General features: G+C 32.5%; 1 protein-coding gene across 4 annotated transcripts in view; it reads left to right on the top strand.

The window, feature by feature from the left end:
- The window catches only part of Liprin-gamma (liprin protein kazrin), a 212,433-nt gene that overhangs the window by 69,226 nt on the left and 115,583 nt on the right, over positions 1-27,624 (top strand). For all 4 annotated transcript variants that reach the window (XM_089107912.1, XM_089107906.1, XM_089107920.1 and 1 more), the window contains exons 3-4: positions 2,311-2,517; positions 8,557-8,684. In XM_089107912.1, coding sequence (XP_088964038.1) covers positions 2,311-2,517; positions 8,557-8,684 — 335 coding nt within the window. The remainder of the gene's footprint in view (positions 1-2,310; positions 2,518-8,556; positions 8,685-27,624) is intronic.

A 27,624-nucleotide genomic window follows, 5' to 3' on the forward strand; every position in this document is an offset into this window, starting at 1 on the left:
ACAGAGTCTCTCAAACCCCGTAAAGCTATTTTAAAACGTACAAGAATTATTTATTTAACAGAAATCCTCGCTTTTTGAATGATCACCAAGTAAAGAAAAAAACACACAGAATAACACAAAAGAGTCTCTCAAACCCCTTAAAGCTATTTTAAAAGGTAAAAGAATTATTTATTTAAAAGAAATCCTCGCTTTTTGAATGACCACCAAGTAAAGAAAAAATCACACAGAATAAGTCAACAGAGTCTCTCAAACCCTGTAAAGCTATTTTAAAAGGTACAAGAATTATTTATTTAACAGAAATCCTCGCTTTTTGAATGACCACCAAATAAAAAAAAACTCATTTTTTAATTTAAAAATTTGAGAAGCAAATCCCTAAGACAAAAGACCTAAAATTTAATTTAAAAGTTAGCTCACGTTTCCGAAAAAAAACTGGTAAAATTTCCCCCTGAAAATTTCATCCCTGGAAACCCCCCTCCTCATGTAAAATTAATCCCCGTACAAAATCCTTCTACTCTGTCAAAACTGCAAAATTCCACATTTTTGATGACAAAAGCCTGAAAGATTCTCTTTACTAATAGAACAGCACACTCATTTTTCAATTTAAAAATTTGAGGAGCAAATCCCTAAGACAAAAGACCTAAAATTTAATTTAAAAGTTAGATCACGTTTCCGAAAAAAAAAACTTGTAAAATGTCCCCCTGAAAATCTCAACCCTTGAAACCACCCTCCTCATGTAAAATTAATCCCCGTACAAAATCCTTCTACTCTGTCAAAACTGCAAAATTCCACATTTTTGATGATAAAAGCTTGAAAGATTCTCTTTACTAATAGAACAGCACACTCTATTTTCAATTTAAAAATTTGAGGAGCAAATCCCTAAGACAAAAGACCTAAAATTGAATTTAAACGTTAGCTTACGTCTCCGGAAAAAAACTGGTAAAATTTCCCCCTGAAAACTTCATCCCTGGAAACCCTCCTTTTTTACAGAAGAAAAAATTAGTCTGCACAAAGAATACCCTCCCCCCTCCCCCCTTACTTTCTATGCGATGAAATACTTTGTTTTTTCATATCGTAAAACTCTCTTAATCATGGAATACAATTGAAAATAGAATATCTTTCGTCTAATTAGGCTAGAATGCAATTTCTCTCTTTGTCAAAACCCGTGTTGCTATTCCATAAAAATGTGGGATTAATCTATGCGATAACAGGAACGTGCGAAATTTGGTCCCAAAACTGAACCTTCCTTGTAAACACTACGCTTCTATTTAAACAGATAAAGAAAACGCATTTTAATTAGAATGAATGAGGAAACTGACATTTTTGAAGGAAAAAACTAAAACTACAGAATTAAGCTCGTAAACAGAGCAGTGGGGGAGGGTTTTTGTTTACATAATAGAAAAAAGAGCGTACTTTGTATTTTCTAGGGAGTATACTCATCATATTGTAGGGTTTGTATTGATGGTGGGGAGGAGGGCTATGCCCCTGAATTTGAATTTACTGGTAAAATGATTTTATTTGGAAATAAATTAAGAAATTCAGTAAACTGTACTCACATTGAAAATTGAAGTATCCATTGCTTTAAAGTTAACAATATTCAATGTACTATCTATGATACGTTAAATCATAATGAAAATTAAATCGTAAGGTATGGGCATTTTATACAAAATCTCAAGGACGAATAAAATTCCAGTCCTTTTATTTATAACCAATCACCAATCAACTTACCGTATATTGAGCAACCACCGATGTCTCTGATTGGCTCCTAAAAAACGGGTGTTGCCTTCAAAAACAGTCCGGTTGAGTCATATAATTTCGACTATGCTCCCAAAACATGTTGGACTACTTTATACCATGCCAGCTTAAAAAAAAAAAAATGTGCACGTGAACTTGAAGTGCAATTCATTGTGCAATTGACAACAATGTCCACGTGAACTTACGACGCACATTCCTGTGAAATTTCTTGTGCAATAGAACCTTGACTATTGTTTCATAACATGCATTATAGCGTGCCAGCTTTTTAAAATGTCCATGTCTAAATATAGTGTCAAAGGCGTGGGTTTTCCATGTATGGTTCATATCTATTACACTTTTGAGCTTCTTGTAGGCGTGAATGTATGGTTGAAATCTTATATACTCTTACTACTAGTGTAGGCTAGCTATTTTTGCAGTTATAGTTTTTCCGTGGCTGTTGCACTGACTTTTATGAAATGCTACTAAGAAACGTCTTCAATATTTATGATTGATATTGCTCGGTTTGGTGTGTCCATTTATAATATATTTTAAGTTTTTTATATTTTTGTTGCATTTCAGAACTAGAACATATCAAGAAAGAAGACAACAGCATTTACGAGGAAATGTCTAGAATGAGGAGAGACTTTAACAGTTTAATGAAAGAAACAGATGATGCAAAAAAACAGTCTCAGCCTCAAGTACAACATTCCAAAATCTCTGAGGATTCGGTTCACATCATCAAAGGCTTAGAAACTGACTTACGGAACGCTAGGGATGCTTTAGCAGGTATATTAAATATAACAAAACAAGCTTGTTCAAATGAAAGTAAAAACAGACATTAAAACTTAAAAAGAATATATAATATATCCTATTTGGCAAGGGACTACGTCCTCCTCAGCCCCCCACTCTTTACGCTAAAGTTTTCTGATGCTTTAAAAATACTTTTTATTACAAATCAACGGCCTTTTTGTTTGCTATTATTTCTACTACTAACAACTCACCGAAGCACCAAGCCGCCTGAGGCCAACACAGCTACGCCCACTGCTCCTCCATTCCAATCTATTCAAAGCATCCCTCTTTACATCCACCCAGGAAGTTCCCATTTCCCTTAAATCATTCCTTACAAATCCTCCCACCCCAACCGAGAACGACCTGCTTTCCGTTTATCTATAGACGGTTGGCCAAAAAGGAGAAGCTTTGGCAATGTATCATCCTTCATCTATTGAACCTGCCCTAGCCATCTCAACTTTTCTCTCACTATAGCCCAAGAAAGCGGGATTGAACCAAATTTCTCGTACATCCAAATGTTTGAAATACTGTCAGTCAGTCTGGTACCCAAACAGTCTGTAGGCAATTTCTCTGGAAAACATCTAGCAAATCCTCCTTCGTTTATCAGATCGCCAATGCTTCAGAACAATATTTGACCACTTGTCATCATTGTAGCCTCCAAAATTCTAATCTGGGTTCGAATATTTATCTTCCTATTCTTAAGCTGTTCACTTGATCGATCTTTTCGTTACCTTATGTCATCTTTTCATCTTCATTTATTCATAGCCTTAGCGACTTAGTCTTCTTAAGATGAATGTTCAAACCTATTCTAACATCCTGAACTTGCAAAACCTCTAAAAATTAATCATTTTGCTCATACTTTTATATAAGATACTTAAATCATCAGCATTATCTAAGTCCAGGAAAGTCTTCCTTCCAAAATTTGATTCCGTGTTCTTCCATAGCCTTTCTTGTGCTCCTTAAGGCAGTCTTTCAAAATGACTCATTTAAATGGGGATAGAACACAACCCTGTTTAACTCCTAACTTAATTCCATCTACTGACCTCATTTACTACCTTAACCACAGCAGTTTTATGCTCATACATAGCACTAATTACTTTAATTTATTTGTCTGGTATCAAACAGTTCGTGGTAATGAACTGTAAGTAAAGAATGACCCGGCTCAATAGTAACCGAAACCCAAAAATACGGAAATTTGATATAGATACATCAAAAGAATGGGATTTTTATGCTGATTTCAAATATATAAGTTTTATTAAGTTTAGTCTTAACCATAAAAGTGTACGAGCCTGAGAAAATTTACCTTATTTTTGAAAAAGGGGGAAACAACCCCTAAAAGTCATAGAACTCTAATGAAAATCATATCATCAGATTCAGCGTATCAGAGAACCCTATTATTGAGGTTTCAAGCTCCTATGATTAAAAATGTAGAATTTTGTAATTTTTGCCAGAAGAAAGACCTTGAATGCGTGTTTATTTTTTTATTATTATTATTTTTCCCAAGGGTGATCGTATCGATCCAGCGGTTCTATAATGTGATGAGCCTATTTGATCGTAAATTGAAAATTTCAGTGCCCTTTTTACTAGACCAAAAAATAGGATGGCCGAATTGCCCCCTCCCACGCTAATTGTTCTATCAAAATCATCTAATCAAAATATTGATAAAGGTATATTGTTCAACATGGTCAGGAATCTAATAAATATGTTTTCGAGGATGACTTAATCCCCCACAATTCCCGGGGGAAGGGCTGCAAGTTATAAGCTTTGCCCATTGTTTACATATAGTATTGGTTATTGGGAAGTATACAGACATTTTCAGGAAGAATTTTTTATACAGGTGTTATCAGGAGGAATTTCTTTCTAGTGGGGGATCGGGGTCGGAGTAGGGGTTATGGGAGAGGATCTTTCCATGGAGGATATTTCCTTGGGGCAAGGGACATTTCCATCAAGGGAGCACCAGATTTCCTATCATTATTTAAAAAACGATCAAAAATTAAATTAAAAAGTCAAGTTTTTTCAACTAAAAGTAAAGAGCAACATTGAAACTCAAAACGAACGTACACGTTTTCGTACATCGGGGGGTTCGCCGCCTTGTCTATAGCTTGCTCTTTACGCTGAAGTTGTTTTTAGTACTTTAAAGAGTGCTATATAATCCAATAAAATAACCATTGTCGTTCAGAGGATCGTGAGTTGTACAAAATTCGAACTTTAGCGTAAAGAGCGAGGTATTGACTAGGGAGCGATTTTCCTAATATACGTAATAAAAACATACGAATATAGAACTTCGTTAGGTAAGTTAATTCGTAAGTTAAGTCAGAACAAAATTTCGATAAAGCCATTTAGCCAAAAAAAAAGGAAAATTAATATACAAATTTCGTTTTAATTATTCATGTACGGTGAGCCAAAATCAAAGCTGCATTAATTCAAAAACTTTCAGAAATGAACTAAAAAAAACAGTTTTAACTGAAAGTAAAGAGCGACATTAAAACTTAAAACGAACAGAAATTGTTCCGTATATGAAAGGTGATGTCCCCTTCTCAACGCCTCGCTCTTTACGCTAAAGTTTGACTCTGTCTCACAGCTTTATTTTTTAAAATAATATATATATATATATATATATATATATATATATATATATATATATATATATATATATATATATATATATATATATATATATATATATATATATATATATATATATATATATATATATATATATATATATATATATATATATATATATATATATATATATATATATATATATATATATATATATATATATATATATATATATATATATATATATATATATATATATATAGAATGGTTCCATCTGCTCATTCAGTGAATCAGTGATTCGTTTTTTTGTGTCTTCTTTTTTCTTTTTTAAGTAAATAAATAAATAAATAAGAAAATTTTTTAAATAAATAATATATATATATATATATATATATATATATACATATATATATATATATATATGTATGTATATATATATATATATATATATATATATATATATATATATATATATATATATATATATATATATATATATATATATATATACATATATTATCTATTTATTAAAAAAATTGTTATTTATTTATTTACTTAAAGAAGAAAGAGAGAAGAAAACGAATCGCTGATTCACTGAATGAGCAGATAGAACCATTCATATATATATATATATATATATATATATATATATATATATATATATATATATATATATATATATATATATATATATATATATATATATATATATATATATATATATATATATATATATATATATATATATATATATATATATATATATATATATATATATATATATATATATATATATACCTAAATAAATATGATGTCGATATATATCGGAAGGAGAATTTGAGAAGAACATTCGAAGAATCGATGGGTATGGAAATTGGAAAGTTGAGAATTTGGCAATGTAGAGGATAGACGGAATAATTTTTGGAAAACTGATTGCGAGGCATAAAAAGATGTCTTTGGGAGAAGAGTTAAAATCCAGCAAAGAATATTAACGAAAACGTTTTAAGCTTAGTCCAAGGGGGAAGGGGCTTGTTTAAGAAGTTGCGGAGTGACAGATCTTGAAAGAATAAGAGGAAAGGGAGGGTAGCAGAGGAAGCATTAGAGTGTGAAATAAAAAGATATGAAACGGAGGCTGTAGAACAAATTGCTAAGGGTCGGAAAGAGGCTACCAGAAGCAATAACAATAAGATACTGCCACGTCAAGAAATTTCGACGTAATAACATATACGTAATAAAAAAAAAACAATAAAAAAAAACAAGCGATACGGTTCAATAGTAATCGAAACTTTTAAAAACGGGATTTTGGTGTCAATAAATGTATCGAAAGAACGGGCTTATAATGATGATTCTAAATATATAAATTTTATTAAGTTTAGTATTACTCATCAAAGGCTACGCTCCTGAGAAAATTTACCTGATTTTTTAAAGAGGGGGTAAACATCCCCTACAAGTGAAAGAATTTTAATGAAAATCACACCGTCAGATTCAGCGTATTAGAAAACTCTATTACATAGGTTTCAAGCTCATATCTGCAAAAATCTGCAACTTTGTATTTTTTTGCCAAGAAGAAAATATATACGAATATAGAAGTTCGTTAGGTAAGTTAATTTGTAAATCACGTCAGAACCAAATTTAGAGACAGCCATTTAGCAAAAGAAAAGTAAAATTTTTATAAAAATTTTGTTTACTTATTCAATGACGGTGAGCCAAAATAAAAGCTGCATTAACAAAAAGACGATCAGAAATTAAATAAAAAAAAACAAGTTTTTTAAACTGAAAGTAAGGAGCGACATTAAAACTTAAAACGAACAGAAATTATTCCGTATATGAAAGGGGCCGTCCCCTCCTCGACGCCTCGCTCTTTATGCTAAGTAAAGTTTGACTCTGTCCCACAACTTTATTTTTTTAAACAATAAAAAACTTTACCGTAAAGAGCGAGGCGTTGAGGAGGGGACAGCCTTTTCATATACGGAATAACTTCTGTTCGTTTCAAGTTTTAATGTCGCTCCTTACTTTCAGTTTAAAAAACTTGTTTTTTTTTATTTAATTCCACAAAAAAAAGGGGTCGTACTTTTCGTAATCTATTTGCAACTAAACTAGAAGCAGGACATTCTTGAACTGAACGGGAAAAGGTTATGAGAAAGGATTTCAAGGAAAAAGGAACTTTGCGGGAGGAAGTAAAGAGCAAAGCTATGAAGAAATTGAGGTGGAGGGAGAGAGTTTGCAGCTGATGGCCAGGCACTTAATGCTGTGATGAGCTGTCATTACAAGTAGCAGCATTTATTCCAAGACAGCCGAATATCAATGAATTAATTATTGAAACTAAATTGGTAATTTAAGTGTTTTCTAACCTGTCATAATTTTTCTGAATAAAAATTTTCATCTGGAAAGAGTTTGTTCATCCTCTCCAGTCTCTTATTGCAATGGTTTACGTTCAAGTTAATCCTCTTTATTGCTATTTAACTTATTATTACTAGCTAAATTAAAAAATTGATTGTTATAGATAAAGAAGAAAAAAATTGCATTGCTCTGAATGTTTTGTTCAATAGTCCAAGAGGTCCTTTTCCTGGAAATTCACGCTAGTTGTGTGAAATATTTATTCCAAAAAACATGTTGAATTATTTATAAACTTAGCGAGTTTCGTACTAGCTCTTATGTTTCTGACACACAGCACGGACAGGAACAGTAAAGACAGGTGCTAACACACGATTTGAGGGTCAGGCCTACTCAGCTCTCATGCTCCCTAGATTAATTTTCTATGTAATTCGTAATATTTTCATTAAAGTTTTCCATTTTTCCAACAATTTTGGATCGTCACAGCACAATACAGTAAATAAGAAAGAAAACACTTCTCTCTAGTCAAAGCTCCCAAGAAATTAGTAATTAAAATGGGAATTTAGAAATCGAATGTTTCAAAAAAGCATCTATTTAATAAAGCTTATTAAATAAAACTTGTTAATTAAAATACTAAGTTTAGATGTCTTACTAATTTGGTTTATAAATTATTAAATAGGATAATTGTTGATTAAAAAACTCAAATAATTAGTTATCTAATTAAAATAATTATCTAGAAACTTAAGATAAAATTAATTTATTAATATAATGATTAAAAAACTTACTTAATGCTTTCTTTCAAGGCGTACACTTCATGCACCAACAGTGATTTGCGCTAGCTAATTGACATTTTTCTTTTTTCTTTCAACTCATGCCTATGGTAATAATAATAAAACAATTATTATAGTGACTTATAGTAGGCTAGTAGGCTGCTATAAACAAAAAGACATTCTCTTTTTAATCGATTACTTTGATAAATAAGCTGAATTGAAAAAAGAAGTGGTATTGTTGAAAGCATGACTGAACAAGCAATCTTATTATTTTTTTGTTATTGTGGTTCTATTGCCTTTTGCTAAAATCTCTTAAAAGCAATACCATTTATTGAAGTTTTACAGCACTTTCTGTTTTTTATTTTAGTTTTGAAAGCTGATAGAAAGAGACTGAAAGCGGAAAAGTTTGAATTGCTAAACCAAATGAAACAGCTTTATGGAACTATAGAAGAAAAAGAAAAAGAGTTAAGGACGTTCATAAGAAGCTTTGAAATGGTAGGTATAAATTGCAATCCATTTAAAACTACACCAAATTATATGCTCGAGTTATTACTGAACTAATAAATAAACTTGTCGAAAAACAGGAAAAAGAAAAAACGTAACGTTGGCTCATTTGGAAAGATAAAAGAAAAGTATCTTGCCCCTTTATTCAAACATAAAATTTTAAGTCCTCTTACCCCATCTCACTAAAAAACTTTTGCTGAAAATGCCAACCCAACCCTTGGTCCTCGATGGATTGTTTGGAGTCTGCAAATCTTGCTTATATATATATATATATATATATATATATATATATATATATATATATATATATATATATATATATATATATATATATATAAAATTGCCTGATTATCGAAAAAGGGGGAAAACATCTCTGAAAGGTCAAGGAATCTTACTGAAAATCGCACTATCAGATTCAGCGTACCAGAGAATGCTACTGTAGTTGTTTCAAACTCCCATCTGGAAAAATGTGGAATTCTTTTTTTTTTTTTGGCAGAAAAAAGATCACGGATGAGTGTTTGTTTGTCTATTTTTTTTGTTCTTCCCAGGGGTGATCATATAAAATGAAAAAAATTCTAAAAAAATAAGAGCATATTTTACCGGAAATTTAAAGCTCTAGTGCCATTTTAAATAATATCAAAAAATTAGAGTGCCACTAGCCTCCCCCCACGCTCCCTTTTCCCCAGACTCGTCCAATCAATATTTTGATATAGCCATTTTGTCCGACATAGTTGAAAGGTACAATAGCTATGCCTATGGGGATAACATGACCCCCTCAGCCCTTGGAGAAAGGTCTGTAAGTTATGGAATTTACCCACTGTTTACGTGTAGCATTTGTTATTGAGAAGTATACAGAAATTTTTGGGGGAGGGGGTAAATTTTCTGTTGTGGAGAAATTTTCCATTGGGAGAATTTTCTGTGTGGAAGGGTTTTCTGACGGGAGAAATTCTCCTTGAGGAATTTTCCGCGGGAGAAATTCTCCATGGAGCAACTTTCTGCGGGAACAACTTTCCGCTTCCAGGAATAATTTTCCCGAGAGGGGGGATTTCCAGTATGATTTTAAAAATCAATCAGAAATTAAAGTCTTTTTCAAATGAAAGTGTGCTAAGAAAAAATTTGTGCGGAAACTGCCAAAAGGAAATTTATAGGGGGAATTTTCAGCGAGGATGGAAATGTCCGGGTGGAATTTCCCTGACAGAAGGGAGTGGGGGGTTATGTGGGGAAATTTTTCACGAAGGACGAAGAGTCAGTTTTCCCGGAACTGTTTAAAAACGATCAGAAATAAAATTAAGAAAAACAAGTATTTTTTCAACTGAAAGTAAGGAACAACATTAAACTTAAAACAAACAGAAACTACTACGTATATGAGGGGGTGGCCCCTCCTAAATGCTTTGCTCTTTATGCTAAAGTTTGAATTTTTGTCCCAATTCTTCGAGAGGAACTCCTGAAACACAAGGACCGTTTAGTTAGAATAAGAAGCTTTTTTAAAACCGTTAAAAAGTTTTTAGCGTAAAGAGAGAGAAGTCTTGGGGAGACTTCCAGGAACAATTTTCCCAAGAGGGGGAATTTCCGGCATAATTTTAAAAATTATTCAGAAATTATAATCTTTTTCAAATGGAAGTATGCTAAGAAAAATTTTTCAGCCGGAAACGGCCGCAAGAAAATTTCTAGGGGGAATTTTCAGCGAGGATGGAAATGTCTGGCTGGAATTTCCCTGGCGGAAGAAGGTGGGAGGTTATGTGGGAGAAATTTTCCATGGAGCGTGGAAATTTTTCTTGGAGGAGGAGGAGCCAGTTTTTCCGGAATTGTTTAAAAAAGGATCAGAAACAAAATTAAGAAAGACAAGTATTTTTTCAACTGAAAGTAAGGATCAACAATAAAACTTAAAACGAACAGAAACTACTAAGTATATAAGAAAGGCTGTTCCCTTCTCAATGCCTTGCTCTTCTTTGAGAGGAACTCCTGCAACACAAGGGTTGTTTAGTTAGAACATTAATTTAAAAAAGCAAAGTTTTTCTGAGGGAAGCAAAGAGCGAAGTTGAAACTTAAAACGGACAAAAATGATTACTTCACAGCCTATCTAATATATATCAATAAAACTAACACAAATAAACCAACTAATAGTGTTTCCCTATGCTTTTAGGATTATAAAAAAACTAGCGCTTTACTGAAAACACAAAAGTCAAGTATAAAAAACAAGAATGTTGAACTAGGAGTCAAAAATGAGTATGCAGCCTCACAGCAACAAACTAGTATATAAAGCTTTTCATAGTCTTACATCAGGTGACATCAGTAACTTTCAGTATACAATTAAAATTATCTTAAAAAGATAACGTGGAATTAAATATTTTTTTAATCACCGCGAAGTAATTGAACAGCATACAGAAATATTGGATTGATTTATCAGGTAGCATTTTGGTCTCGCCAGCTGTAATACCAATAGTGAGTAGTATACGGTCTTAAATTGTAAGAACTATGCTTTAGTATTACTTGAAATAAAGATCAAATAAGACATACTATGAACTTCGGAAATCCGATTATTTCTCTCTATACAACAGTGAATTTTAATCTTTGATACAAATTCTAAAGCTAGTATATAGTCCTAATGGTATCAAGATGGCTTCACTTCGAACTTGTGTACCAACTAATCATGACATGTCCTTTTCAGAACCAAAACGATAGCCAGTCATTGAACTGAGCCATTGTGCAGAAGTTATACCAAATTAAACGTAAAAAAATAAATAAAGCAACAATCCAAAAATGAATTGTTAATAAAAGGGATTGATCCTAAAAGGGATTGATAGGGATTTTGCTGTATCAAAACTATCTTTTTTTGTGTTTTCAGTAAAGCGCTTGTTTTCATGTTTTGTGTTTTTGTGAAGAAGCTTTATTAAAACTGTTAAAAGTCTTTAGCGTAAAGAGCGGGGTACTGAGGACGGGGGAACCCCCCTCAAATATGTAATAATTTCATTTCGTTTTAAGTTTTGATGTAGCTCCTTATCTTCAGTTAAAAAAAACTTGTTCTTTTATTTAATCAGACAGTTCGTGGTAACAAACAGTAAATAAGGAGTGACTCGGTCCAATAGCATCCGAAACTCTAAAGAAACGGAATTTTAATAATAATAGATTCACCGAAAGAATTTGCTTTTTGTGCGGATTCCAAATATATAAAGTTCATTAAGTTTAATACTAAGAACTAAGAGCTTGAAAAAAGTGTGTCTGATTATCGAGAAAGGGGGCAAACACCCTCAAAAAGTCAACTAGCCTTAACAAAAACCACACCATCAAATCCAACATATTAGAGAACCCTACTGTAGAGGTTTCATGCTCCTATACACAAAAATATGGAATTTTGTATTCTTTGTCAGAAGAAAAATCACGGATGCGTGTTTATTTGTTTTCCCAGGGGTGATGGTACTGAGCCAATGGTCATAGAAGATCGGGAGGGAGCTCATTCAAACGGAGTTCAAAAGTTATAGTGTCATGACCAAAAAATTGGAGGGCGCATAGTTTCCCTCCCACGCCTGTTTTTTCCCCAAAGATATCCAATCAAAATTTTAAAAATCATTTAATTCAGCATAGTTTAAAGGTCCAATAAAAGACAAGACCCTCCATAGTCCCTAGGGAAAAGGCTGTTGGTAAGGCAATTTGCCCATATTGCTGACACATAGTATTTGTTATTGGAAAATATACGGAAATTTTTGGGGTAATTTTCCATGAGGAGGGAAGGGGGATTTTCAAGGGAGAGAATTTTCACCGGGGAGGAAAGTTTCAGGGGAATTTTCACGAAAAAAATTTTAAACAGGGAAAGGAAAGGGAATTCCTTGGCATGATTAGAAAAACAGTAAGAAATTAAGTAAACAAACAAATTTTTTCAACTGAAAGTAAGGAGCAGCATTAAAACTTAAAACGAGAAAAAATTACTCTGTATATGAGGGGGCCAGTTCCTTCCTCAACCCTTGTTCTTTACGCTAAAGTTTTCTTTTTGTCCTGATTCTTTAGGAAAAACTACTCAAACCCAAGGGCCGTTGATTTTGAATGATAAGTATTTTTAAAGAGCTTTAAGACTTTAGCGTAAAGAGCGAGGGCTGAGGAAGAATCAGCCCCCTTATATACAGAATAATTCTGTTCGTTTGAAGTTTAATGTTGCTCCTTGCTTTCAGTTGGTAAAATGTGTTTTTTATTTGATTTTTGATCATTTTTCAAATAATATCCAGAAACTCGCTTACCCCCTCCACGAAAAATCCCCCCACGAAAAACTTCTCCATCGAAAGTCCCTCCGGCGTAAAATCCTCTCCCATAGTAAATTCCCCCCAGACAATTCTATCTTCACTGAAAATTCCTCTGGAAAATTTGCGGACAATTAGGCCTGGAAAATTCTCCTTAGCCGACTTTCATTCGAAAAAAGCTCGTATTTTATTTGATTTCTGATTATTTTTTAAAATCATGCCAGAGATTACCCTCCATGGAACCCCACCTCCCCCAATGTTAAGTTTCTCCCGCGGTAAATTCCCCCATGGAAGAACCCCTTCGGAAAAATCTTAAATACAGTTCTAACCCCGCTAAAAAATTATCCTGGACAATTTCTCTCGAATATCTCCACATGAAAAACTGAGTCACCCCAGAGAAGGTAAGACAGGTAAAAAAAAATATCGTACACGAATTTTGGCAAATTTCTCCCCTCCATGATTTCTCTCAGAAAGTTCACCCCCTCCCAGAAATTCCCTTCCCCATGAAAAAGTCTCCATGAAGAATTCTCTGTTCGAAAAATGTATTTATGCTTCCCAATAATAAATGTTATTTGTAAACAACGGGCAAATTTCATTAATTACAGCTTTTTCCCAAGGGACTGTTGGAGTCTTATCATCTCCAGAGACATAGTTATTGCTCCTTTAGACTATACTGAACAAAATAGTCTTCTCAAAAATTCAATCTGCTGATCTTGGGGAAATCGGGACGTGGGAGAGAAGAGGGGGGGGGAGCTAGTCGCCATCCAATTTTTTTGGTAACTTAATAATGGCCCTAGAACTTTTAATTTTCGTTCGAATGAACCCTCTCCTGATCTTCTAGGACCGTTGATTTGGTGCAATACCCCCACCCTGGGGAAAACGAGAAAACACAAAAAAACAACAAACAAACACACATCTGTGATCTTTCTTCTGGGACACAGTACAAAATTCCACATTTTGGGAGCTTGAAACTTCCACAGCAGGTTTTCTACAGTAGGCTCTCCAGTAGACCTAAGTTTTCTGATACGCTAAATCTTATGGTACAATCTTCATTAAGATTCTTTGAAGTTTTGAGGACGTTTCCCCCCTTCACCCTGTTGTTTTTCCCTAATATGTTTTTTTTCAATTTAAATGCTAAGTTTCCCCCTTGTAGCTTGTGATCGTCATTTTCAAAAAAATCGCCATCGTTTTTCGTCTCATCTTTCCTCCAATTTCCTTAAAAGTGAATAAAATGGTCTTGCCCGTTGATTAATTATGAATACACTTGTGTAAATGTACATATTCGTCCCTTTAATAATTGATTAAAAACAAACTTGTGTCTTTTCAACAAACAATCTTTATAATACCGTGAAGAAATTTCAAACTTTCACCAGGTTATTCCTTTCTTATCATAAAGGCCGACATGAAATTAAAATGATCCTCAAGAGTAATGAAAGTCAATCCAGGTAAAGAGAGGTTTCAAACAGTTCGTGGTAACGAAGTGTAAGTAAGGAGCGGCTTGGCTCAATAGTAAACGAAACTCTAAAATGGAATTTTGATATCAATTGGTACATAAAAAGAATTAGCTTATTATGCTGATTGGAAATATACAAGATTCATCAAGTTTAGTGTTACCCATCAAAAGTGATGGGCCTGAGAAAATTTGCCTGATTTTCAAAAAAGGGGGAAAACACCCCCTAAAGCTCAAGAAATCTTAATGAAAATCACACCAGCAGATTCAGCGCACTAGAGAATCCTATGTACAAGTTTCAGGCTCCTATATACAAAAACGTGGAATTTTGCATTTTTTGGCAGAAGAAAGATCACAGATGGGTGTTTATTTGTTTTTTTTTTGTCCAAGGGTGATCGTATCGAAATAGATCTAGAAGATCGGAAGAGGATGCATTCAAACGGATATTAAAAGCTCTACTGATCTTTTTAAGTGACCAAAAAGATTGGAGGGTAACTAGCCCCCCTGCCATGCCCAATTTTGCCAAAATCTGTCTGATAAAAATTTTGAGATAGTTATTTTGTTCCGAATGGTCGAAAAATCCAATAACTATGGCTTTATGGGTAACATGACCTCTCACAGTTCGTGGGGAGAGGCTTGTATGTTATAAAATTTGCCCATTGTTTACGTATTTGTTATTGGGAAGTGTACAGGAATTTTTCGGGTGGAGGATTTTGTGCTTGGAGTGGATTTCCATAGGGAGAAATTTCCGGGGTGGTAAATTTCCAGGCGAAATTTTACACTGGGGGTATTTGATTGAGAGTAGTAACCATCTTTTGAATTCTCCGGGGCCCCCGTACAAACAGGTTTTCTTATGTTAAGTTTGCAGGTCATTACAATGTTTATCAATAGGACATTGTATAGCTTGATTGGTTAGGATTATTTTAATATAATGAATATTTTTACGTACAATTAATAGTATTTATGTAATTTGAGTAAAATATAATTTGTTTTATTTTTAAATATATTAGTGGAGAAAAAAAAAATGTTCGTTTAATGTAAATTATTGTAGATTAATGATGGAACTGACAGCAACAGCATCAACGATATACGAGTGCCAAATGTGGCTATGGAAATAACTGCTGGCTGTAGACTGTGTCTTGAATGGGACATTATGTATGTTAGATATGTGATATCATTAAGCAAATTTAAGCAGGAGGAGCAACTGTGATTTGCTGGAAAAGTAAATATTCTCCATATAAATAAACTTCGGTCAGCATTAGATGTCCTATCGAAATATATTTATTAGAACAAAATGAATCATTGAATATTATAATTGTAATTATGTTCAATAAAACTGTTTCTAAATCAATGGTATTTTTTTCTTTTTTCTATAGCAGACCAGCGTATATTTTCTAGAGTACAAAAATTAGAGTCTTTTTAGTTTGAAGTTGGTTGTGAGAGAGTTGGACTTAACGTTCCTTCCGGTTTTTCTGGTAGGTAAACATGTCATTACACTCTTTGCCAAGAGGAACGAGTATAACTTGATTGGTGATTAGGATTTGAATAAAAGGAATAGTTGCGAATTTTTTTTGCGAAAAGATACTTGCGTAAAGGTATTGCGATGGTTAAGAATGTCTCACGGGTAATTAAAGAATGGGGTGCTTGCATCAACAATACAAAGAATAAGCTCAGTTCAGCATGGTCGAAAAAAATACAATCAATGTTTCTGTTAAGATAACATAGGCCCTCACACCCCCGCTGGCGAAGGTCTGCATGTTATGAACTTGGTCCAAGTTTTACAGGTAGGATAGGTACTTTTAGAATACAGACGTGTTAATGAGGACGGTTGTCTGAGCGATGTGGGTGGCTGAATCTGAGGGTTACGTGGGGAGGATCTTTCCATGGAGGAATTTTTAATTGAAGTTATGAACTTGGCCCAATGTTTACATAAATTATTTGTTATTGGAGTAGACGGAAGATTTAAGGGGGAACTTTGTCTGCTAGGTGGGGGTGGCTGAGTCGGAGGGTTACTCTATGACCTTTCTAATATTCTCAATACTCAAAGGTTCAAATGCTATGAACTTGGCCCTATGTTTACATAAAGTATTAGTTATTGGAGAATACAAAAGCTTCTAGGAGGAATTTCGTCTGTTAGTTGGGAGTGGGTGACTCGGAGGGTTACGTGGGGATGATATTTCAATGTTGGAATAATTAATTGAAGTTATGAACTTTGACCAATGTTTACATAAAGTATAGTTGGGAGTGGGTGAATCGGAGGGTTACGTGGGAGGATCTTTCCATGGAGGAATTTTTCATTGAAGTTATGAACTTGGCCCAATGTTGACATAAAGTATTGGTTCTGGGAGTATACAGAAGATTTAAGGGGGAATTTTGTCTGAAAGTTGGGGGTGGGTGAGTCGGAGGGTTACTCTATGACCTTTCTAATATTCTCAATACTCAAAGGTTCAAATGCAATGAACTTGGCCCAATGTTTACATAAAGTATTAGTTATTGGAGTATACAGAAGTTTTAAGGGGGAATTTTGTCTGGTAGTTGGGAGTGGGTAATCGGAGGGTTACGTGGAAGGATCTTTCCATGGAGGAATTTTTCATTGAAGTTATGAACTTGGCCCAATGTTTACATAAATTATTGGTTATTGGAGTATACAGAAGTTTTAAGGGTGAATTTTGTCTGATAGTTGGGGGTGGGTGAGTCGGAGGGTTACTCTATGACCTTTCTAATATTCTCAATACTCAAAGGTTTAAATGCAATGAACTTGGCCCAATGTTTACATAAAGTATTAGTTATTGGAGTATACAAAAGCTTTTAGGGGGAATTTTGTCTGGTAGTTGGGAGTGGGTAATCGGAGGGTTACGTGGAAGGATCTGTCCATGGTGGAATTTGTCATTGAAGTTATGAACTAGGCCCAATGTTTACAGAAATTATGGTTTAGTTGAGAATACGTACGTGTTAAGGGGGACTGTTGTTTGATAGTTGGGGGGGGGGTGAGTCGGAGGGTTACTCTATGACCTTTTTAAAATTCTAAAGACTCAAAGAGTCAAATGCAAGAACGTATTGATTTTCTTTAATTTATATAAAAATATCTAATCTATCATGATGAAAACCACAAAGTAAAGTGTATTTTTTACATGTTCTACACTTATATGTTGATTCATATCGGTGTATATCTCGTGATCTTTTACATAATTAAATAAATAAATAAATAAAAAAAAAACTTGGGAATATTTTCATTCTAACTTAACTTGCAGGAAATAATCGAAGCAAACTCAAAACGAGCAAACCCCCTATGTCTTCCCAATTTTATTTTCTTTCATATGAATACTTTTCATTTTAAACTTAAAATATGCTAAATTCTTGATTTTCATTATAACTTAAACTTCACAATAAAGAGTAAGGGGTTAAGGATGAGACAGACTTTTGATCTTTTACATAATTAAATAAGTAAATAAATAAAAAAAAAACTTGCGAATATTTTCATTCTAACTCAACTTGTAGGAAATAATCGAAGCAAACTCAAAACGAGCAAACTAAATTTAATGAGTTGAAATCACTTATATATTTGAAATCAGCATAAAAATATGATTCTATTGATGTATCCATGGATATCAAAATTCCAGTTTTTAGAGTTTCGGTTACTATTGTATTTTATTTTTAAATCTTTGGTACCTTACCTTTACGAGTCAAATAAAAAACTCACCTTCTTATTTTTGGATTCTGAATATGGATATAGACAACATCAAAGTCACCATTTATAGTTGAATATGACATGGTTGAACAAATTGTCAAACCTACTTGATCTAATGAAGTGGACCAGAAGCTCACTAAACTGAAAAAATCAATGTAATAATTAAAAATTATTAAGTAGATCATGGCTTAATCTAAATAAAATTGATTTTTACTACTGATTGCCAAGCAGTAAGAGGAAATTACAATGTACCAATATCTGATATATGTAAATCCTTTTCTTGCATCTCCGATTTTTTAATAGACATTCTAAGCGTTTGATATGCTAGTTTTAATAGTTGGGGGTGCATGAATCGGAGGGTTACTCTATGATACGTCTAATATTCTCAATACTAAAAGGTTCAAATACAAGAACGTATTGATTTTCTTTAATTTATATAAAAATATCTAATCTATCGTGATGAAAACCACAAAGTAAAGTATATTTTTTACATGTTCTACGCTTATTTGTTGATTCATATCGGTGAAGGAGGAAACAGCTTCCTTCATTTAAAGAATAATCTGTTCAAAAAGGTTTCAAAACTGTTCTTACTTTTGGTTCAAAAACTCTTTTTTTATTCAATTTTTGATTGTTTTCCAAATCATACCCAGGCCTAACTGGGAGAGTAATTGAAGTATCGGTCCCTTAAATACTTGGTTAATTGCTTTTTAAAATATTTAAATCAGTAATTGCACGTTGATGATGTTGTTAGAAATCATTTTGTTTTGTAGCAAGTATTTCGAATTTTGCAACAACTATTTTTTATTCTGTTAGTACTATTTTGGGTTTGTCTAAAAAATTTTTGTATTTCGTAAGAATAATTTCTGTTTTTTAAGGACTATTTTGGAATTTTTTTGAACTTTTTGTAGTCTGTATGAGCTAATTTTATTGCTGTTATAATTTTCTTACTTTTTAGCAATTATTTCATATTTTTCCGAAGGCATTTTTTATTATGTTATAAAAATTTTGGATGTGTGTAAATGATTTTTTATATTTTAGAGAATAGTTTTTGTTGTTTAATAACTATTTTCTACTTTATTATAAATTTTTGTATTTTGCAAGAATTGTTTCTGCTTTGTAAGAATTATTTTTGGAATAAGTTTGAATTTTTTGTATTCTATAAAAACTATTTGGGATGTTGTTAGAAATTTAGTTTCTTGAAGCAAGTATTGGGTATTTTGCACCAAGTATTTTTTATTTTGTAGGAAATATATTGATGTTGTTAGAATTTTGGTGTTGTGTCACAAAACAAAATACTGTAAGAAATATTTTTGATATTGTTAGAAATCTTTTTGTTTTGTAACAAGTATTTCGAATTTTGCAACAACTATTTTTTATTCTGTTAGTACTATTTTGGATTTGTCTAAAATATTTTTGTATTTTGTAAGAATAATTTTTGTTTTTTAAGAACTATTTTCGGATTTTGTTTCAACTTTTTGTATCCTGTAAGAACTACTTTCGGTGCTGTTAGAATGTCCATGCTTTGTGACACGTATTTCATATTTTGAAGAATATATTCTTAACTCTGTTAGAACTATTTTGGATTTGTGTAAAGGATTTTTTATATTTTTAAGAATTATTTTTTGTTGTTTAAAAACTATTTTTTATTGTCTTAAAACTTTTTTTTTTGGGCATTTACTTTTTCTTGCTTTTAGTAATATTTTTTTGAAAATGTCTGAATTTTTTGCATGCTGAAATAAATCTTTGGGATTTTTTTGAACTTTTGCTTTCTTGAAGAAAGTATTTGGTATTTTTCACCTATTATTTGTTTACTATGTTAAAACTATTGTGGATTTGTGTAAAGTATTTTTTGTATTTACTACGAATAATTTTTGTTTTGTAAGAACTATTTTGGATTTCTTAGAACTTTTTATATTTTTTAAGAATTATTTCTGTTTCGTAAGAACAATTTTGATTTAGTTTGAACTTTTTATATTCTGTAAGAACTATTTTTGATGTTATTAGAAATATTTTTGTTTTGTAACAAGTATTTCGAATTTTGCAAAAACTATTTTTTATTATGTTAGTACTATTTTGGATTTTTCTAAAATATTTTTGTATTTTGTAAGAATAATTTATGTTTTTTAAGAACTATTTTCGGATTTTGTTTGAACTTTTTGTATCCTGTAAGAACTACTTTCGGTGTTGTTAGAATTTCCGTGCTTTGTGACATGTATTTCATATTTTGCAGAAGATATTCTTAACTCTGCTAGAAATATTTTGGATTTGTGTAAAGGATTTTTCTATTTTTAAGAAAATTTTTTGTTGTTTAAGAACTATTTTTGATTTTCTTAAAACTTTTTGTATTTTGCAAGAATTTTTTCTGCTTTGTAAGAATTATTTTTGGAATATGCTTGAATTTTTTGTATTATATAAAAAATCTTTGTGGTGTTGATAGAAATTTAGTGTCTTGAAGCAAGTATTTGGTATTTTGCACCAAGTATTTTTTTTATTCTGTTAGAACTATTGTGGATTTGTGTAAAGTATTTTTGTATTTAATAAGAATAATTTTTGTTTTGTAAGAACTATTTTGGACTTCTTAGAACTTTTTTATATTTATTAAGAATCATTTATGTTTCTTAAGAACAATTTTGATTTTGTTTGAACTTTTTATATTCTGTAAGAACTATTTTTGATGTTTTAAGAAATATTTTTTGTTTTTGTAACAAGTATTTCAAGTTTTGCAACAACTATTTGTATTCTGTTAGAACTATTTTGGATTTGTCTAAAGTATTTTTATATTTTGTAAGAACTATTTCCGGATTTTTCTGAACTTTTTGTATTCTGTAAGAACTGTTTTCGATGTTTTTAGAATTTTTGCTATTTTTGAAAAGCATTTTATATTTTGTAGCAACTATTTTTTATTCTGCTAGAACTATTTTGGATTCGTTTAAAATATTTTTTCTATTTTTTAAGAATAATTTTTTTTTGTAATAAATATTTTGGTTTTTTTATAACTTGTTTTATTTTGTAAGAATTATTTATGTTCAGTAAAAATTATTTTTAGAATATGTTTGAACTTTTGTATTCAATTAGAACTATTTGGAATGTTGTTAGAATTTTTATATTTTGAAGCAAGTTTATTATGTAGCAAATTTTTTTTAATCTGTTAGAACTATTTCGGATTTGTGTAAAGTAGTTTTGTACTTTGTAAGAACAACTTTGGTATTGCAAGAACTATTTTGGATTTTAACTTTTGTGTTTTTTTTTTTAAATTATTTCTGATTTTAAAAACCATTCGAGATTTTTTTTTTAACTCACATTAAATTTAGATCGTTATAACTGAAAAAAGTTTTTTAATTTTCAAAATAGTCCTAGCATCAAAATAATGTGATTTTCTTTTATATTGTTTCTTTTTCGTTGTTTTGCTGAGGACGGCCCTTAGATATAGGGTCGAAATATTCTTTTAAAATTGCATTCCACTGTCTTATAAAATTTTCCCTGTTGTTCTACTTATTGTTTATGATGGAAAGGTAGTGTGGTCTTCGTCACCAGTACAGATACTTCATTCAAGAAACGTGATTAAACACGTTTTGAAACTTCATACTATTTCTATGCCTGTCCATAGCACCTGTCCGAACAAGTGGGGATTACCCAATGGTTCCTACACTGTGCAAAAAAAAGTGATCAGTACGAAAACTCCCCATTTTGAACCAGACTGGTTTTTTAGGGACCAATCGGGAGAGATATGCAAAGTCGACATAGCTTTATTTCATTTTTTTAAGGTTCATTTAGACGAGGTTACGTGCGCGCTCTTGGCAAACAGTGTTATGACCTGTATAAGTAACTAAAATACGATAACATTTGTGTACGGTGGCCCCTGATTAGTCAAAAGATGGTTACTACTATTGAGTTCCTATACAGAATTATTTTTATTTGTCTTACTCTCTCTTTGCCAACTTAATTTTGCATGTGTAGATGTTCTGGGAAAATATTTTTACGGAAGGGGAGATTTCCGTAGTGATCGATAAAACGATTTGAAATTAAAGTCTTTTTTTAAGTGAACTTATGCTAACAAGAATTTTTCAGGCTGAATCGTCTGCAAGAAATTTGGTGGGGGATTTCAATGAGGATGGAGCTGTCTGAAGTGAGTTTGACGGGGGGAGTGTATTTCACGTGTGTAGAAATTTCCAAATTGGAGTTTCCCGTGAAGGGGGGGGGGATGGATTGTTCATGGAGGGTGAGCCAGATTTACCGGTACTATTTTAAAAACGATCAGATAATAAATAAAAAAACAAGTTTTTTTTTAAACTGAAAGTAAGAGCAATATTAAAACTGAAAACGAACAGAAATTATTCCGTATATGAAGGGGCTATCCCCCTCCTTAATACATTGCTCTTTACACTGAAGTCCGACAGTTTGCCCGAATTTTTGACGAACGGCTCCTGAAAAACAGGGGCGTTTTAATTAGAATAAGAAGCTTTTTTAAAAGTGCTAAAAGTTTTAGCGTAAAGAGCAAGTTATTGGGGAGGGGGCAACCCCGTCAAATAAAAGAGTAATTTTAGTTAATTTTGAGTTTTAATGTTGCTCCTTACTTTCAGTTGGGAAAAATGCTGTTTTTAATATTGAAATAGAACCAAAGCATTTAAAAAGGACCTTAAGAATAATAGTGAATACCATAAAGTACTTAGGTTCTTCAATTTCTTAGATACAAGCCATTACGAAAATTCTTGAGTTTGTCTTTTCAAAGTTTTCTAATCTCCACAAAACTTCCTCATGTATCATTATCTGATGGTGTCAACGGGAGGGGGTAGGGGATATGTGTCTCTTTTGAAGTCTAGTCAATACTTGACCTTTGTAAACTGCATGAGTTGCACTTCGTTTAATCTTGCATCTGATTTGCGCACATACAAACAGAAAAAGAACAAGACACGAAAAAAGCTGTCCAAAAATGATTTCAAATGTTTAAAATAAATTCGTTTATGAATCGAATGATTGGTGCTATTTTACAATAATGGTCGATTTCAGGCAGTTTGTGGTAACAAACTGTAAATAAGGACAGACTCGGGCAAATATTAACTGAAACTCAGTCAAAAGCCTTAAGCCCGAGAAAATTTGCCTTATTTTTTCCCGCAGTTTTTCCGTTTTCCCGCAGTTTTCAGGCAGTTTTTTTCCCGAAAAATAGATCACCGACGCGGGTTTATTTGTTTTAGTTTCTCTTCAGGAATAGTCGTATCGAAACGACATTCCTAGAGGATCTGAATTAGGGCCTATTCGATCGGAGATTGAAAATTATAGTACCTTTTTTAAGTGACCAAAAAGATAGTGCCATGAGAAAGGGCGTTTTCTTCCATTTCTTGACACTAAACTATGATTTTACCCCAAAGAGGACTAGGCTTCTATCAATTGAACTTTTCAGGGGGGTTGCTCACGTTCGTGTAAATCTTCGTAAGAAACGCAACCGTGATCTTTCTGTACCTTTGACCAATATTCCACTCATCAAACCCTGAAAGTTTCAACTTAATGCCATTAAAGAAAACAATTCTTTCTAAGTATATGGTCAGTAAAAAATTACAGAAGAATAGCGATGTATCTGGAAATTTTGTTAAATAAAAAAAATTATAATTTTCAGGGAGTGAATTTTTCAGGGGGGTTCCTCACATTCGTGTAAATCTTCGTAAGAAACGCAATTGTGATCTTTTTGTACCTATAAAATCAAATCAAGAAATCAATTTGATTCAAATCAAATCAATCAAATCTAAGAAAATCAAATCAATTTGAAAGTATTATAAATCTATATAATGAATTTCCCGATTGCAGAGGAAGCTGTCCCATCCTCGAATGCTTGTGCTTTCCGCTAAAGTTTGACTTTTAGTCCCAATTCTTTAATAACAATTGCTAAAACACAAGAGCCATTGAATTGGAATAATAAGATTTTTAGAATACAAAAAGTTTTGGCTTAACCTGCGAGGAATTGAAGAGGTAGCCCCTCTCATTTATGGAATATTTCCTCTTCATTTTAAATTTTAACGTTACTCCTTACTTTCAGTTGAATTTTTTTTATATTCTTCTATAGACTTAAAATTTTGAAATCACCTGATTGAATGTTTATACTACTTACTTACTTACTTACACCAAGAATCTTTATTCAATATTAAAGGATTTTCACCCATAACATTCCTTCAAAATTTTAACCGGTTAATTGTTCAATCAAATCTAGTAAAAAGCTAAAAATTTCTCAAAATGCTGTATTCGATTTATACGACATGCAAATTTCGTTTCCAAACATTAGATTGAATATTTGATTTGGTTCATATAATTTCATTTCACTCTCCCCTTCTTTCATTTCATCAATGAACATATGAAAAAGTTTGCCTAAGAACCGAAACTGCATTCTAATATGATTGGAGTTTTCCCATAGTCACAAATCAGTTTTCCGGATTCCTTATTTTCATAATTACAAAGTAATTTATTTCTCTGACAGTATTAGTTGCCTCGTTAGATATTCGGTAAATTAATTTCCTCCTAATGTTAGATAACTGAACCATATTTGAAGCTGTTGGAAGGAAATTTCGAGATAAGAAGAGACAATTTTTAAAGTACCGAGAAATTTTAATGAAAAGAAGAAAGAAAGAAAGTACCAAAAAAAGTATTCTTCAAAATAACTTATCAAAGTCTGCCTCCTTAAAATGATTTAAAATAATATATTTAAGAAACTAAGAAAAAATCAATTTGGCCTCCAAATTTGTTATGAACTGGAATATGTATTTTTTTTTCTTGCTACAATCTAATTTTTGCTACCCTTAGGAATATAAGGTGAAGGCAATCGTACTTAAAAATGCATACATGAAATCATACTTACTCACCGTTCCTGCTTAACATTCTTTTATGCAGTTAAAGAAAAATAGTTAATCAAATTATCAAATATTAACCATTTAATATCGTTAACTTTGTATTAATCTTATAATCAATTTTGATTATCGCACTTAAAACAGTTCTTATGTACTAACAAAGTTACAAAGTTTTGATAAAAATAATAGAAAAAATTCCTTTCTACCAGGATAAGTTATTTTTTAAGGCTTTAAACGAAGACGCGGGGATGGTCTTGATATTTCATGACTATTACAGGTCAGCTGCTATTTTATCACCACCCCACGTCAGCAATTTTACTCTTAAAAAATAATTTTCATGACAACAAGATTATCTCTTTATAAACTGCATAACATTTTTTTTAATTTTGTTGGTACATAAAATTATTTTAGGCTTGCTGATCAAGAAATGATTACGAAATTTATGAAAGGTGAAGAAGTATTGAACACTTAGTTATAATATTCTATATTAACTGTAAGTGAAATATTTAAGCAGGAAGGGTGCGGGGGCGTGTAGACTTTGGAAAAGACCTTTTTTCGAGATTTCAGTTGAAAACGTCTTTTTTGCCATTTTTAATGAAAAAAAATTGTGAAAACAACAAAAATTTTTCCCCTGTTTGTCCAAAATAGTTCCCCCCTACACTTTCATGAATTGATGCCAGTTGAAGGGTGAGTAATTATCCTTGTATCAGTAGGGAAGCCATAATATCTCCCACGGGGAACGCGTGCTGCCATCTACAATTTAGTCTAACGGTACCTATCCACACAGACAATGTTACTGATCCACGAAGGGGGACAGATTTCCGAGAACTTGATTGCATAATCAAGGGGAGAGAATTTCTGAGAAATTGATTTATATAATCGAGGGGAATTATTGATCCACGAAAGGGGAATTAAGAAAACATTATGGCTTCTTTGATCTTTAGGTCTGAGGGATAAACGGTCTTTAGTGACAGAGATAAATTGATATTCTATTTTAAATATGGCTTCTCTGATCTTTAGGCTTAGCGATAAATTAATATTCTATCGAAGCCTTAATAGAGTAACCAAGAACACCTTAGAGATGAAGAGACTAACGCGGGAATTTTTTCCTGGGAATTTCAAATGTGACAGCGTAGGGATGCCAAAACAAAAGGAACACGCAGAAATTACGTTTAGGGATTATTTGGGCGAAACCGTTTGAGACATTTTAGAAGATGATTTATGTGAAACAATTTGAGACATTTTAGAAGATGATTTGGGCGAAATAGTTTGAGATATTTTAGAAGATGATTCGGGCGAAACAGTTTGAGACATTTTAGAAGATGACTTTAGAAGATGATTTGGGGTGAAACTCTGTGGTCGTTATAATACACAAGTTCCATTTGAACAGTGTTGTGTGGTCCCCTACCCCAACCCCAAAGGGCCCCATCCCCCCAAAGGGGCCCCGGGCCCCCAAAGACCCCAAGGTCCCCAAAGGGTCCCGGGCCCCCAAAGACCCCCCAAGCCCCTCCATTCCTCTGTCTTTGTTGGTTTCAATGTCTAAAGTGCCTGTCTTTCTCTGTTTGTGTGTCTGATTCTATTTGTTTGCATGTCTGGGTTGGTGTTTGCAAGTCCAAATATTTGTCTTTGTTGGTTTTAATGTCTAAAGTGTCTGTCATTCTCTGTTTGTATGTATGATTCTATTTGTTGGCATGTCTGGGTTGGTGTTTGCAAGTCCAAAAATTAGTCTTTGTTGGTTTGAATGTCTAAAGTGTCTGTCTTTCTCTGTTTGTGTGTCTGATTATATTTGTTTGCATGTCTGGGTTGGTGTTTGCAAGTCCAAGAATTTGTCTTTGTTGGTTGGAATGTCTAAAGTGTCTGTCTTTCTCTGTTTGTATGTCTGATTCTAGGTGTTTGCATGTCTGGGTTGCTGTTTGCAAGTCCCAGAATTTGTCTTTGTTGGTTTGAATGTCTAAAGTGTCTGTCTTTCTCTGTTTGTGTGGCTGATTCTATTTGTTTGCATGTCTGGGTTGGTGTTTGCAAGTCCCAGAATTTGTTTTGTTGGTTTGAATGTCTAAAGTGTCTGTCTTTCTCTGTTTGTTTGTCTGATTCTATTTGTTTGCATGTTTGGGTTGGTGTTTGAAAGTCCAAGTAATTGTCTTTGTTGGTTTGAATGTCTAAAGTGTCTGTCTTTCTCTGTTTGTGTGTTTGATTCTATTTATTTACATGTCTGGGTTGGTGTTTGCAAGTCCAAGTATTTGTCTTTGTTGGTTTGAATGTTTAAAGTGTCTGTCTTTCTCTGTTTGTGTGTTTGATTCTATTTGTTTGCATATCTGGGTTGGTGTTTGCAAGTCCAAATATTTGTCTTTGTTGGTTTGAATGTCTAAAAATGTCTGTCTTTCTCTGTTTGTGTGTCTGATTCTATTTGTTTACATGTCTGGGTTGATGTTTGAAAGTCCAAGTATTTGTCTTTGTTGGTTTGAATGTCTAAAGTGTCTGTCTTTCTCTGTTTGTATGTCTGATTCTATTTGTTTGCATGTCTGAGTTGTTGTTTGCAAGTCCAAGAATTTGTCTTTGTTTGTTTGAATGTCTAAAGTGTCTGTCTTTCTCTGTTTGTGTGTCTGATTCTATTTGTTTGCATGTCTGAGTTGTTGTTTACAAGTCTAAGTATTTGTCTTTTTTGTTTTGAATGTCTAAAGTGTCTGTCTTTCTCTGTTTGTGTGTCTGATTCTATTTGTTTGCATGTCTGGTTTGG

This window comes from Artemia sp. Qi Xiang Cuo, chromosome 1 (assembly GCF_049724085.1).
Source record: "Artemia sp. Qi Xiang Cuo chromosome 1, ASM4972408v1, whole genome shotgun sequence".
NCBI classification, from domain to species: domain Eukaryota; kingdom Metazoa; phylum Arthropoda; class Branchiopoda; order Anostraca; family Artemiidae; genus Artemia; species Artemia sp. Qi Xiang Cuo.